We start from the raw sequence: 13,313 nt of genomic DNA on the forward strand, positions 1-13,313 counted from the left end.
GGGTATTTTCTGGCACTCTAATTATTCTGGTATGCTCTGATTTTGTTGTCAATTTCAACAAATCTAAGCAGTATTCTCAAAGTCATATGACTTTTTTTGTATTCAGCACAAGTTCAGCTACAATAATATATCTGTAGTCTGTATGTCATGATTGTACTTTAAAAGAATAATAACAGATAAATGAAGATGTTGTAAAAAGCAGGTTTAGAACTGTGTTAGAATGGGTGAAAAAACATGACCTTACCTGTTGGGACAAACTGTTGTGGTTACTTGAGGTGATTCTGTTCAGTCTTAGGAATGGATCAAGCACAAAAACTTAAATCTGTGCCATTGATTTGGACAATTAATTGGATATCAAAAAAATGTCCTATTGTTTTGGGGTAAAGGGTTGGCAGTGGGAGGGGTATTCAACGAGAAAAGTAAAAAATTCCATTCCATTCAATGAGAAGAGTGAAAAACCCTCCCACTGCCAACTCTTAATCCCATCAGGTCAAGTCCCAATGGGTAAGGTCACGTTTGTTCACACATTCCAACCCAGTTCTAAACCTGCTTTTTAAAACACTTTCATTTATCTGGTATTTGACTTTATTTTGGTATTTGACTCGATTCAGTGCATCTTGAAATTAATTATTGTACTATTTTACTCAGTTCAGAGCCACAACCAACTCTGTTACTCTGCTACACAATTACTCTGTAATTTCACTCCCACTCCAAATTTTACTCTCGAAACTCAAAATCAAGCAAAATTAACTATTTTTGAGGAAAATACTTTTAACTCTGGAAGAATTGCTCAGTCATTTTTCCTGTGTTTGCACTACAGCGCACGTATATCACCTGATCTGCTCATCAGAAATAGAAGAAATATTTACACTTACTCGAGCTGTGCTTTGGCTGGACTGAGTCGAAGTTAAAAAAAAAAAAGGCACCGTTCATCATCAGTGTTGCAGTTCTCAAGATTGAATTGAATCGCTGTCCTGAACCACGAATTGAATTGCTGCCCTGAAATTGAATCGCTGTCCTCATCTCATCTCATTATCTCTAGCCGCTTTATCCTATTCTACAGGGTCGCAGGCAAGCTGGAGCCTATCCCAGCTGACTACGGGCGAAAGGCAGGGTACACCCTGGACAAGTCGCCAGGTCATCACAGGGCTGACACATACGGTAGACACACATGGGCGCCGCCAGGGGGGGAAAGGTTAGAACAATTCTAGGGGCCCAGCACTGCCATGGGGCCCTTTAAGGGGCTGATAATATGCTTTTAATGATTTTAATAAGACTTTTGAAATAACAACAATGCAATATTCCATCTGGTAAAATGAGCTAACTGAACAAGGTTGTCTATTTCTTGAGTTCTTCAACATATTGTCATTTAACCCTCCCCCTTTTGCGAAATGGTACGGTCCAGTTCTGGTAGAAGTGCGATGCGTTAAATCTGTGTGCTGATCAGTGCAACGCTACTTGCTGCTGTGTCGCGGTGCAGCAGCCAGCCAGCCAGCAGTGGAGTGCGTACAGTCTATGATCGCTAAATATGAAGAGTGGCTGTCAAAAACGTAAAGAAAGGCAGCTGAAAGCTGAGAGGGACCGGAGAGGCAGGCAACTGGTCACTCAGTTTTTCCCAAAGAAAGGTAGCTATCGCTCACATGTGTGTTCAAAATATTAGCGAATGGTAAATGAACAGTATGAACGTGGTTGGATTAGCCTATCAAGAGAACACTTTTACAGTTTGTACAGTGACATTTTTTCCATTTTAATAACTGAACTGACTTGTCTGATAATAAACGATATGAAATATTACGTTATGCTGGTGCTAATAACTAGTGCTAATAACCAGTTTCATAACTAATGGGGTGCCCTAAATATGCACAGATTCAGCCTCAGGGGGGCCTCCGCCCTACCAAACCACTGAACCACCCTTTGGAGAAGGAGGTAAGCAGCAATACAACCCATAAATGCTTTAGGATTGAAGTTTTTAATGAGCGAGCGCCATATACAGTTTGCTAGATTAAAGTGTTGCTAATAACGGACACCAGTCAAGTGTTTGACATGGTTATGTGTGTGGAATGTTCACACATTCTAAACCATTGGTTTCAAATTGAGGAGCTGGAGAAAGCGCAGCACACATAAAAGAGGGATAGAGGTTACAACATATGAAGAAATACGTACGTAATTGATCAAACTTTTGCAGAACAGTACACACAGCTTTCTACCTAACACATAACAATCCATGGGATTTCCATAGGTATTTTGATGCTGGGTAGAAAACTTTTTCTATGATTTATTAGCAGTCACATCACACATTTCACTACCAATTGTCCTAGCACAAGAAGGCATGTGGCAAAATCTTGAATTTTCATTTGTGATTGTAAATGCACCAGAATTAGTCACTGACCAGTTTTCATCTAGTCCCTGGTAGGTTAATACATAAAATGTAATAAAGTCACAAACTCAAGGTCCATGGGCTATCAAAAGTCAAATAATGACAATAGTGCAATTGTGACGAGGGTGGGCAAAGTTGGGGGGCCCAAAATTCTAATCTTTCATGGGGCCCAAAATTTCTGGCGGCGCCCCTGTAGACACAGACAACCATTCACACTCACATTCACACCTACGGTCAATTTAGAGTCACCAGTTAACCTAACCTGCATATCTTTGGACTGTGGGGGAAACCGGAGCACCCGGAGGAAACCCACGCGGACACGGGGAGAACATGCAAACTCCACACAGAAAGGCCCTCGCTGGCCACGGGGCTCGAACCCAGGACCTTCTTGCTGTGAGGCGACAGCGCTAACCACTACACCACCGTGCTGCCTGAATTGCTGTCCTCTCATCTCATCTCATTATCTCTAGCCGCTTTATCCTTCTACAGGGTCGCAGGCAAGCTGGAGCCTATCCCAGCTGACTATGGGCGAAAGGCGGGGTACACCCTGGACAAGTCGCCAGGTCATCACAGGGCTGACACATAGACACAGACAACCATTCACACTCACATTCACACCTACGGTCAATTTAGAGTCACCAGTTAACCTAACCTGCATGTCTTTGGACTGTGGGGGAAACCGGAGCACCCGGAGGAAACCCACGCGGTCACGGGGAGAACATGCAAACTCCACAGAGAAAGGCCCTCGCTGGCCACGGGACTCGAACCCGGACCTTCTTGCTGTGAGGTGACGGCGCTAACCACTACACCACCGTGCTGCCTGAATTGCTGTCCGAATCATGAAATGAATCATGAATTGAATTGCTGTCCTGAAATTGAATCGCTGTCCTGAATCATCCGAAACGCATAAAATCTGCATGCCATCTCGCAACAAGTTTTACCTCCAAATAGCCTGAACTTTGTCTGACAGATTTTATCCTGTTTACGGTGGGCATTCCCACCGTGAAAGAGAAACCAATCGAAACCGAAGGAGTGAAAGTGATTATCATGCCGTTACCATGTGAACAGTCTTTTGCAGTATGAATGTGTAAGTGAGCGCTCAGCGCTCTGACTCCGATGTGACTGAGGAAGGTGACAAGTTTTGTGTTTTATCTAATTTAGGTCATTTAAAAACTGTGGGCACATAGGAAAGTGTAAAGCATAAAGTTTCTGCCAATATGTTTATCATGCTTGTATGATGAAAAACTCGAAGATATTTATCTAAATACATGACCTACTCATTCTAAACCTGTCGCGCTCTGCCGGCGAAGCTCTCAACCCCAGAGGGTTAAGGACATCACCATATGCACCGCAAGTCACCAACTGCAGTTACACCCACTGAGTGGCACGGAACTTTTTTTTTTTCCTCTCCATGTCCCTTCTGGGGCCCTGTACATTTCTGATATTCTCACTTCTCATCTTTTTTTTTATACTTTATACTTGCATTTATTTATGCAAATGAGGCTTCATCACATTAAATATGTGTAAATTCGCATACTTTATAAAACCAAAAATCTAGTCTTTGGAAGATGCTGGAATTTATTTATTTTTTCCCCACTATGAAGATAAATACGAGAAAGAACAGTTCGTTACACTATTTAATCAATTTTAAAACATCAAATGGCGTTATTACTCAAAATGGCATGAAATACATTTTAAATTTTCATCCAGAATGAGAAACATGCTGTATTTCCTGCACTGTTCACCTGATTTAGATGTAAATTTTCTCTTATTAAAGCTGGAATTCTGCACTATCAGCTCTTATTCATTATTTAACTTCAACTCTAATATACTGTGTTAGACATAAAAACAACAGTGTCGTCATTGTCCAAATATTAATGGACCTGACACAATGACAGGTAAATTGGCGTACATACATACAGATTATATATAATATATAAAGTGTGGTGAGAAAGCAACAAATCTGTCTAAAGACTACAGTATCTTGAAAAGTACAATTTAAATTTTTAAAGGAAAAGAAAAAAGAGCGGGCGGCACGGTGGTGTAGTGATTAGCGCTGTCGCCTCACAGCAAGAAGGTCCGGGTTCGAGCCCCGTAGCTGGCGAGGGCCTTTCTGTGCGGAGTTTGCATGTTCTCCCCGTGTCCGCGTGGGTTTCCTCCGGGTGCTCCGGTTTCCCCCACAGTCCAAAGACATGCAGGTTAGGTTAACTGGTGACTCTAAATTGACCGTAGGTGTGAATGTGAGTGTGAATGGTTGTCTGTGTCTATGTGTCAGCCCTGTGATGACCTGGTGACTTGTCCAGGGTGTACCCCGCCTTTCGCCCGTAGTCGGCTGGGATAGGCTCCAGCTCGCCTGCGACCCTGTAGAACAGGATAAAGTGGCTACAGATAATGGATGGATGGAAGAAAAAGAGCTCAGAGACTTCGTCCATAACTGCCATCAACATGACAGGCTGAAAAGAAAGGAGCTACATCAAGCAAACGACGGCGAGTGTGACTTATTTCCTTTACTTAACCTCTTAAGGCCTTGGGTGCTGGGAGATGTGACTTGCGTAGACATACCCAAAATGAAATCTGGAACTATTCTTCATTATCAGGTCTAAACACATGTAAATCTTGATCTCTTTGGATGTGTAAGACCTCAGAGAATACATTCCCAGTGTCAGTAACTCTGTAACTGTTACTATGCTTGAGTAAACTGTGATAAAGGAGAAACAAGATCAACTATGAGCTATTGCTCACTTCCGTATCCCCCCCACACTTGCCTATATCAGAATGCAAGCGATCGAAGGAATAGAACCCTTATTATGAATGTTGACGTCAACAAATAATGAACCCTGAAACAAGTAGGTAAAGAGCAGTGTCTCTCCCCAGGGGTTTCACATAGCATCCTGGTAAACTGTCTTTTTGAAACGGCATTTTGCTTCTTGAAATAGCGTCAAAATCCACCCTATATGTTTCGTAAATACATTCAGTCAGTAAACAGGAAGTCGATGTGCGACAGACCTGAAAATGGTATACATGGTATTGAGCCCCAAGCTGAAGCTCGGTACCAAATATCAAGCAGTTGTGATTTGTATTTGTTAAGAAAAGTGTTACGAAAATTTTGTAAATCCACCCTATATGTTTCGTAAATACATTCAGTCGGTAAACAGGAAGTCGATGTGGGACAGACCTGAAAACGGTGTAGAACCCCAAGCTCAAGTTTGGTACCAAGTGGCTATGATTTGTGGTTGCTGAGAAAAAGGGTGTTTCGGACAGACGGAGATACAGACGGACAGTATCTGTATCTGGTAAATAAACCAGTATCCTCGCCTAAAGTTTATTCAAGATTAAACAGTGGATAACACCATGATAGCAATGGTCCCATGTACAAAGATACTACTTTTTTCATTCAGTAACTCTTTGACTACAACTAGACAAAAAAACAACAACACGATAGATAAAATGGGACGTCACGAGATCTCGCGTCCACAAGATGACGTCCTCAAAATACACAAGCTGCTTTTTTAATTATTATTTTGCAACTTTCTAATATCTCATCATTATCCCATCTCAAGCCGCTTTATCCTGTTCTACAGGGTCGCAGGCGAGCTGGAGCCTATCCCAGCTGACTACGGGCGAAAGGCGGGGTACACCCTGGACAAGTCACCAGGTCATCACAGGGCTGACACATAGACACAGACAACCATTCACACTCACATTCACACCTACGGTCAATTTAGAGTCACCAGTTCACCTAACCTGCATGTCTTTGGACTGTGGGGGAAACCGGAGCACCCGGAGGAAACCCACGCGGACACGGGGAGAACATGCAAACTCCGCACAGAAAGGCCCTCGCCGGCCACGGGGCTCGAACCCGGACCTTCTTGCTGTGAGGCGACAGCGCTAACCACTACACCACCGTGCCGCCAACTTTCTAATATCGACAATGAAATATTTTCAATTTGGCAGCACTTTGCTGTTCTCAATGTTTGCTTTTCTGACTTGCCCAGAACATGCAATCCGATTGGTGCAAAGCAAAAAAAAAAAGGGGGGGGGGGGGGTTACATCACTTGATACTGTATTTTTTGGAAAGGTTTTCCTTTCTGTACAACTTTCAAAGCTAAGACCAAAAAAAAAAAAATCTCAGTGAGGCTGTAGTTCATATTGGACACTGCTGTGTATGAGATGAAATGAAATGAGATGAGATGACCTTTATTGTCCCACAATGGGAAAATTTCCTGTTTGCAGCAGCACAGTGGATAGCAGCAGAAGAGGATATATCAAGTCACACAAGTAAAAAAATAAATAAATTATATATATATTATACCTAAGACAAATACTAAATTAGAGGAATTATGAAGTTGATGAAACACACTAATTGCACATATCAGGTGGTTGTAATTGCAAAAGATAAAAACAGAAAAGAACAGAAAACAATGCAATAACTATTGACAGACATACAGATGTGAGTCTACTACACAACACCCTGGGAGACGTTCTATACGAGTTTGATCAAAATCTGATCACTCTTGTAGGAGTAGCAGCGATTTTCATGAAATTGCACGTGACTCCTCTGTAGCCTCATCCATGGCAGGTGGCGCCACCTGGTGAACAATTCTTGTTGGAAAATGTCTTTAGAGTCTTCTGGGTGAGTTTCAGTGAAAACGTCCCAACAGTTTACAAAGAGTAGCGTTTAACGTGACGAGTCACCCAAAAATTTCAGATGCACATAAAATCGTAAATATGACAGGTGGCGCCACCATCTTGACAACTTTTATACACTCCCACCTGGGGAACATTCTCTATAAGTTTGATCAAAATCTGATCACTCCTGTAGGAGTAGCAGCGATCATCCATGGCAGGTGGCGCCACCTGGTGAACAATTCTTGTTGGAAAATGTCTTTAGAGTCTTCTGGGTGAGTTTCAATGAAAACGTCCCAGCAGTTTACGAAAATTAACGTGACGAGTCACCCAAAAATTTCAGATGCCCATAAAATCGTAAATATGACAGGTGGCGCCACCATTTCGACAACTTTTATACACACCCACCTGGGGAACATTCCACATGAGTTTGATCAAAATCAGATCAAGCCTGTAGGAGGAGTAGCGATTTTTGTAAATTGTGGTTGGATGGACAACATGTGATCACATAAGCTCCTCCGGCTTGGCCTACGACTGGATGAGCTACAAAAGTGCAGATAGCAATGCTTTGAAGAAGTAGTGGCTGCATTCCACACAATTAGGGATGGATTTAAAATTATTTACGAGTAGAATCATCTGGATTTGTACTTCCATGCTCAAATACATCATCGTCTGTAGAAATATAAAAACATTCGTTAACCCTATGATGCTGGACTTACACCATGAGTAAATCATATACTGGGACCACACACACCAATAAGGGCTCCGTTTTTGTATTTCTGAGGAACCTGGGTGAACCTATACCCTACACACATGGCTTATAAAGAGGAGTGAGAGGAGCTGAGTTAATAAGATAGTGACACATCTTATAGACCGGTGTATTAATATTAACCACACCCTGTTTTCTCATCACCAGGTTACCCCCCCCCCCAGTGATGACATGCGTTGTTGCTGGGTTTGAGTTATGATCATGGGAAGAGATGCTGAAGTGTGTTGTAAACTTCACAGCTGAAGCTGTTTACCTTGTGAGGAGCTCCAGTAGATTCTGTATCCATCAGCTCCTCTTACTGCTCTCCAAACAACACGCAGTGATCCTGGAGCTAACTGTTCAACACGCACTTCCTGTGGTCGGTCCTCATACGGTCCTGAAAAACACAATCACAACAAACCTAAAACACATGCATTATGAAAGGCTACGGTCACACTGTAGCTCGCAATGGGTTTGTGAAGACTTGGAGATGAAAAATTAGTAGCATAGCCACCAATCATATGATGCACAGCAATTGTTCTCCAAGCTTCGGGAGTTGTGTTTTGGTGCATCTCCACCTCATGAGTGGCCAAAAACGTCATGAAAAATTTTAAACGCATGCATTGAACACTAGTGGCGATGTTTGCGTTGGCAAACTAAGTGGTGAAGACTCACAGATGGGTTTGGGGAAACTTCTCAAAGCTCGGGGAAGCATCACCACCAAATGCCTCATTTTCATTAATAATCCATCAAAAAGCATTGCGAGCTGTAGTGTGACCGTAGCCTTAGCAGTTATGCATGATGTACACATGCGCGTGCGCGCACGCACACACACACACACACACCTGTGGTGACCTTGACAGAAACTGGAGGTCCTTCCCTGTTCTGGACCAGAGCCACGACCTGAACGTCATACTGAACTCCTCCTTCCAGTTGTCTCAGATCCACTGAAGTGACATTGCCACCAACCAGCTGAGTCCGCTCCTGTCCACCTGCGCACACACACACACACACACACACACACACCAAATCAACCAAATTCCAGATTGATTAAAGAGATAGTCAACATGGTACATAAACTTTTACCTACTGGAATTCTGATGTAATGAATTAAAACTGAATAGATAGATAGATGGATGGATGGATGGGTAGAAGGAGAGATAGATGGATGGATGGATGGATGGATGGATGGATGGATGGATGGATGGATGGATGGGTAGAAGGAGAGATAGATAGATGGATGGATGGATAGGTAGAAGGAGAGATGGATGGATGGATGGATGGATGGATGGATGGATAGAGAGATGGATGGATGGATGGATGGATGGATAGGTAGAAGGAGAGATAGATGGATGGATGGATGGATGGATGGATGGATGGAGAGATGGATAGGTAGAAGGAGAGATGGATGGATAGGTAGAAGGAGAGATAGATGGATGGATAGACAGAGATGGATAGAGAGATAGATGGATGGATGGATAGACAGAGAGATGGATGGATGGATGGATGGATGGATAGGTAGGAGAGATAGATGGATGGATGGATAGAGAGATGGATAGGTAGAAGGAGAGCTAGATGGATAGATAGATAGATGGATGGATGGACAGAGAGATAGATAGATAGATGGATGGATGGATGGATGGATGGATGGATGGATGGATGGATGGACAGAGAGATGGATAGAGAGATGGATGGATGGATGGATGGATGGACAGAGATGGATAGAGAGATGGATGGATGGATGGATGGATGGATGGATGGATGGACAGAGAGATGGATGGATGGATGGATGGATTTGTTAAGGTAAAATTACATGCATGTAGGCCAATATACTAATGTACAATTGAATTGAATGCATGAAACTAAACCAAGGATCACACAATAAAATGTAAAACACTTATTTCCATTGTGGTCCTAATCTGGATTGTTTAAAAATGAACTCTGACGTTACCAACGGTGATGCCAGAATTGTCTTGGTAAAAAAAAAAAAAAACATAGATGAACAAACAAACAAACAAACAAACAAGATGAAATCTGTGGAAATCTGAGATTGATATTTCCATCACAATCGCACCAAATCCCTGTTTATGACCACAAAGTCACCTCAGTAAACCAAAACTAAAATTCAGGCACGCTGAGCAATTCATATCTTGAGTGCCATCATTTGGTCATTAACGGTGTTGGCATTAAAAGGCTTTTAAATTCCTCACTGACAAATGAAGCTCTAGTTACTGCTCAGGTTTTCATTTCCTGGAGTCAACTTGTAGCAAGCACTGAGTGAGATATCACCAAAAATTCAGTTCAAATAGACACCAAACCGTTTATCACCATTGGCATGAAACTGACGCAAGTGGACATGTGATCCAACCAACCTTCACAGTTACAGTATGGGTCTGATTTACTGGCAAAAAATGTGATATCTGATACAAACATCTGATACGCGATGATACGCCACGAGAATCTGACTGTATTACAGCACCAGCAATGACAATCAAAACAAAGCAGATTGTTAATTGTGTTTCTCTACACTGGCCCGAGAAATACCACAGATGGGTCTCACACACACACACACACACACACACACACACACACACACGGATAACCTTCATTAACAGTTATTTCCCATTCAGGGATGTTTATATCATTTATATAGTTATAATTTATTTCAGAAATACCTTGCTGCAGAAAATTCTTGATCACTCTGGATTAAAAAAAAAAAAGCAGCTAATTCTCACTCACCATCCGATCTCCTCCATATCACCCTGTACGCTGTTGCCCCCTGAACTCCGACCCAGCTGATCCGTACCACCTCCCCTCGAGGCTCTTGGTGTAAGTTAGTAACAGGTCCGACCACACCCTCCTCTGTAACGGAGCACAAGAAACAGCAGTGTGTTCAACCAGACGTCAAAAAGCAACATATCCGTTTTTACACATTTTATTTCAAAACACTTTAGGCAAGTATTTTTTCCCCCACAAATGTACGCAGTGCTGTGCAAAAGTCCTAGGCACATGTAAAGAAATGCTATGGACCAAAAATGGCTTAAAAATAAATACTATAAACAGAACTCAGTAAGCCATAATAAATGGAACAAAGTCAGTATTTGGTGTGAGACGACCCTTTGATTTAAAAAAAAAAAAATAGTAGTCTGAGGTCCAGTTTTATGCGGAAATGATCTGTAGGTTTTACTGAGCATCTTACAGAACCAGCCACAGTTCTTCTGGACACTTTGACTGGCACACTCACTTCTTCATTTTGCACCAAAACCCAGCAGCCTTCATTATATTTCCTTTTTTCATCTGAAAATCTCTCTTCTGGAATATGCTGCTAAGATACAAACTTTTTTAGTGCGCTTGCTGTTGCTACCTGTACCTGTTACCATGTTAGCTGTTGCAAAAGTCTTAACATGTTAGCATTCTAACATGTTAGCTGTTAGCCTTTGTATGTTAGTATGATACCTGTTAGCATGCTAACAGTGATCATGTTAGCCATAGTATGTTAGCGTGTTTGCCTTAGCATATTAGCATGCTAACTTACCATATTAACCTCAATATGTTAGCATGCTAACGGTTAACATGTTAACCGTTAACATACTAGCATACTAACCTTAGGCCCTGTCCACACGGCAACGGATTCAGGTGACTCCGATACAATTGCTTATCGTTTAGGCCTGGCGTCCACACGGCACCGGCGTTTTGGGTGCCCAAAATGCAATCTTTTTGAGAACGGGTTCCAGAGTGGAAAGATCTGGCAACGTTGTCGTTGTGAAGTCGTCTGGATGAGTAGAACGGATTTGTTTACGATGACGTCACAACCACATGACTGTGAGTGCTTCACGCCGGGTAGAAGTGTAACGAACTCGATGCAAGTTGTCAACAAATCCTATAACTTGGTTCATGAAATGCGCTTACAAAATATTTTCACTGTGAATATTTATTGTGTAATGGTGCAAAGTGAGAGAGAGAGAGAGAGAGAGAGAGAGAGAGAGAGAGAGAGAGAGGGACTCTGCCCTTAGGGCAGAGTCAATCCCGCCAGCAAAAATAGGGAAAAAAAAGGAGCGATCTCACCTCTTCAGATGTTGGTTTAAGTCCTACAATACATTCCTCAAAAAGGGCGTAGAAGAGCAAATTAATCCATCAATGTGTACCATTCAATTTATTCCGGACCATTAAAGACGCCGCCTTCCACGTAGAATCATACGTCATCCTCGCCGCCATATTGGATAGGTCAAAGCGGAGAATAAAGATTCATGTGCTGCATTTAACTGTACCAACAGGTTTACCGTCCAAACGAGATCACATGGGATTACCTTTCACAGGTGAGAAACAACAAATTAATCCATCAACGTGTAGCATTCAATTTATTCCGGACCATTAAAGACGCCACCTTCCACGTAGAATCATGTGTCATCCTCGCCGCCATATTGGATAGGTCAAAACGGAGAATAAAGATTAGCTGCGTTTAACTGTACCAACAGGTTTGCTGTCCAAACGAGACCACATGGGATTACCTTTCACAGGTGAGACTGGAAAAATACTTTTCATTGTATTTGGTCATTATAATGTAATTTTACGAACAGATTTTCCTGACTTTGTGGCTAATATGAAGTCTTGCGCATAATAGTTTATGTGCATGCGTCCTTACTTCTTCTATTGTTCTGGTGTCTCCGAAGGGACCGTCTTACAGCGCCCCTAGAGGTGTGGCATGTGTATTGCATCGTTTTCAGCAAGCGTTGCGTTGCCATATGGACCTGATATTTTACTGATCGTTGCCCATTTGGACGCAATATATTTTTAAATAACATCTCGTTGCCGTTGTCGTGTGGATGTAGCCTTAGTGTGTCAACATGCTAACAATTAACATGGTCGCCTTTAACGTCAGCATGCTATCTGTTATTGTGTTTGCATGCTAGCTCTTACCATGTTAGCCATTAATAAATTAGCCTTAGCATATTAGGATGCTAACGGGTAACATGTTAACCATTAGCATGCTAACATGCTAGATGTTAACCTTAGCATGATGTTTGCCGGTTAGTGCTAGCATGCTAACAGTTAACATGCTAGCCATAGTATGTTAATGTTTTTGCCTTAGCATGCCAACTGTTAGCATATTAGCTGCAATGTGTTAGCATGCTAACAGTTAAGATCTTAACCGTTAAAATGTGAGCATGCTAGCTCTTTGCATGTTAGCTGTTAACGTTAGCATATCAACCTTAGTGTTGAGATGTTAACAATTAACATGTTCGCCATTAGCTTGTTAGCGTGTTAGCATGCTGGCTGTTATGTTAAGTATAGCATGTTAGCATGCTAACTGTTAGCATGCAAGCTATTAACATGTTCACATTAGCAGGCTAGTTGTTGACATGCAATCAGTTGGCATGTTAGGACACGAGCTGTGAACATGTTAGCATGCCGGCTGTTAACATGCTAGATGTGAGCATACTGTCTGTTATTGTGTTAGCATGCCAGCTGTTACCATGTTATCCATTAGCATATTAGCATGCTAGCTGTTGGCATATTAACCTTCGCATGATAGCTGTCCTAGTACAGCTCAGCAAGCACACT

At 42.2% G+C, this 13,313-nt stretch overlaps 1 protein-coding gene across 1 annotated transcript in view; it reads right to left on the reverse strand.

Moving 5' to 3' along the window:
• The window catches only part of col7a1 (collagen, type VII, alpha 1), a 519,627-nt gene that overhangs the window by 303,284 nt on the left and 203,030 nt on the right, over positions 1-13,313 (reverse strand). Inside the window, exons 20-22 of the mRNA XM_060918496.1 lie at positions 10,491-10,613; positions 8,597-8,743; positions 8,026-8,148 (exon numbers count right to left, since the gene is read on the reverse strand). Of these exons, the coding sequence (XP_060774479.1) occupies positions 8,026-8,148; positions 8,597-8,743; positions 10,491-10,613 (393 nt within the window). The remainder of the gene's footprint in view (positions 1-8,025; positions 8,149-8,596; positions 8,744-10,490; positions 10,614-13,313) is intronic.

This window comes from Neoarius graeffei, chromosome 4 (genome assembly GCF_027579695.1).
Source record: "Neoarius graeffei isolate fNeoGra1 chromosome 4, fNeoGra1.pri, whole genome shotgun sequence".
In the NCBI taxonomy this organism is placed as follows: Eukaryota; Metazoa; Chordata; class Actinopteri; order Siluriformes; family Ariidae; genus Neoarius; species Neoarius graeffei.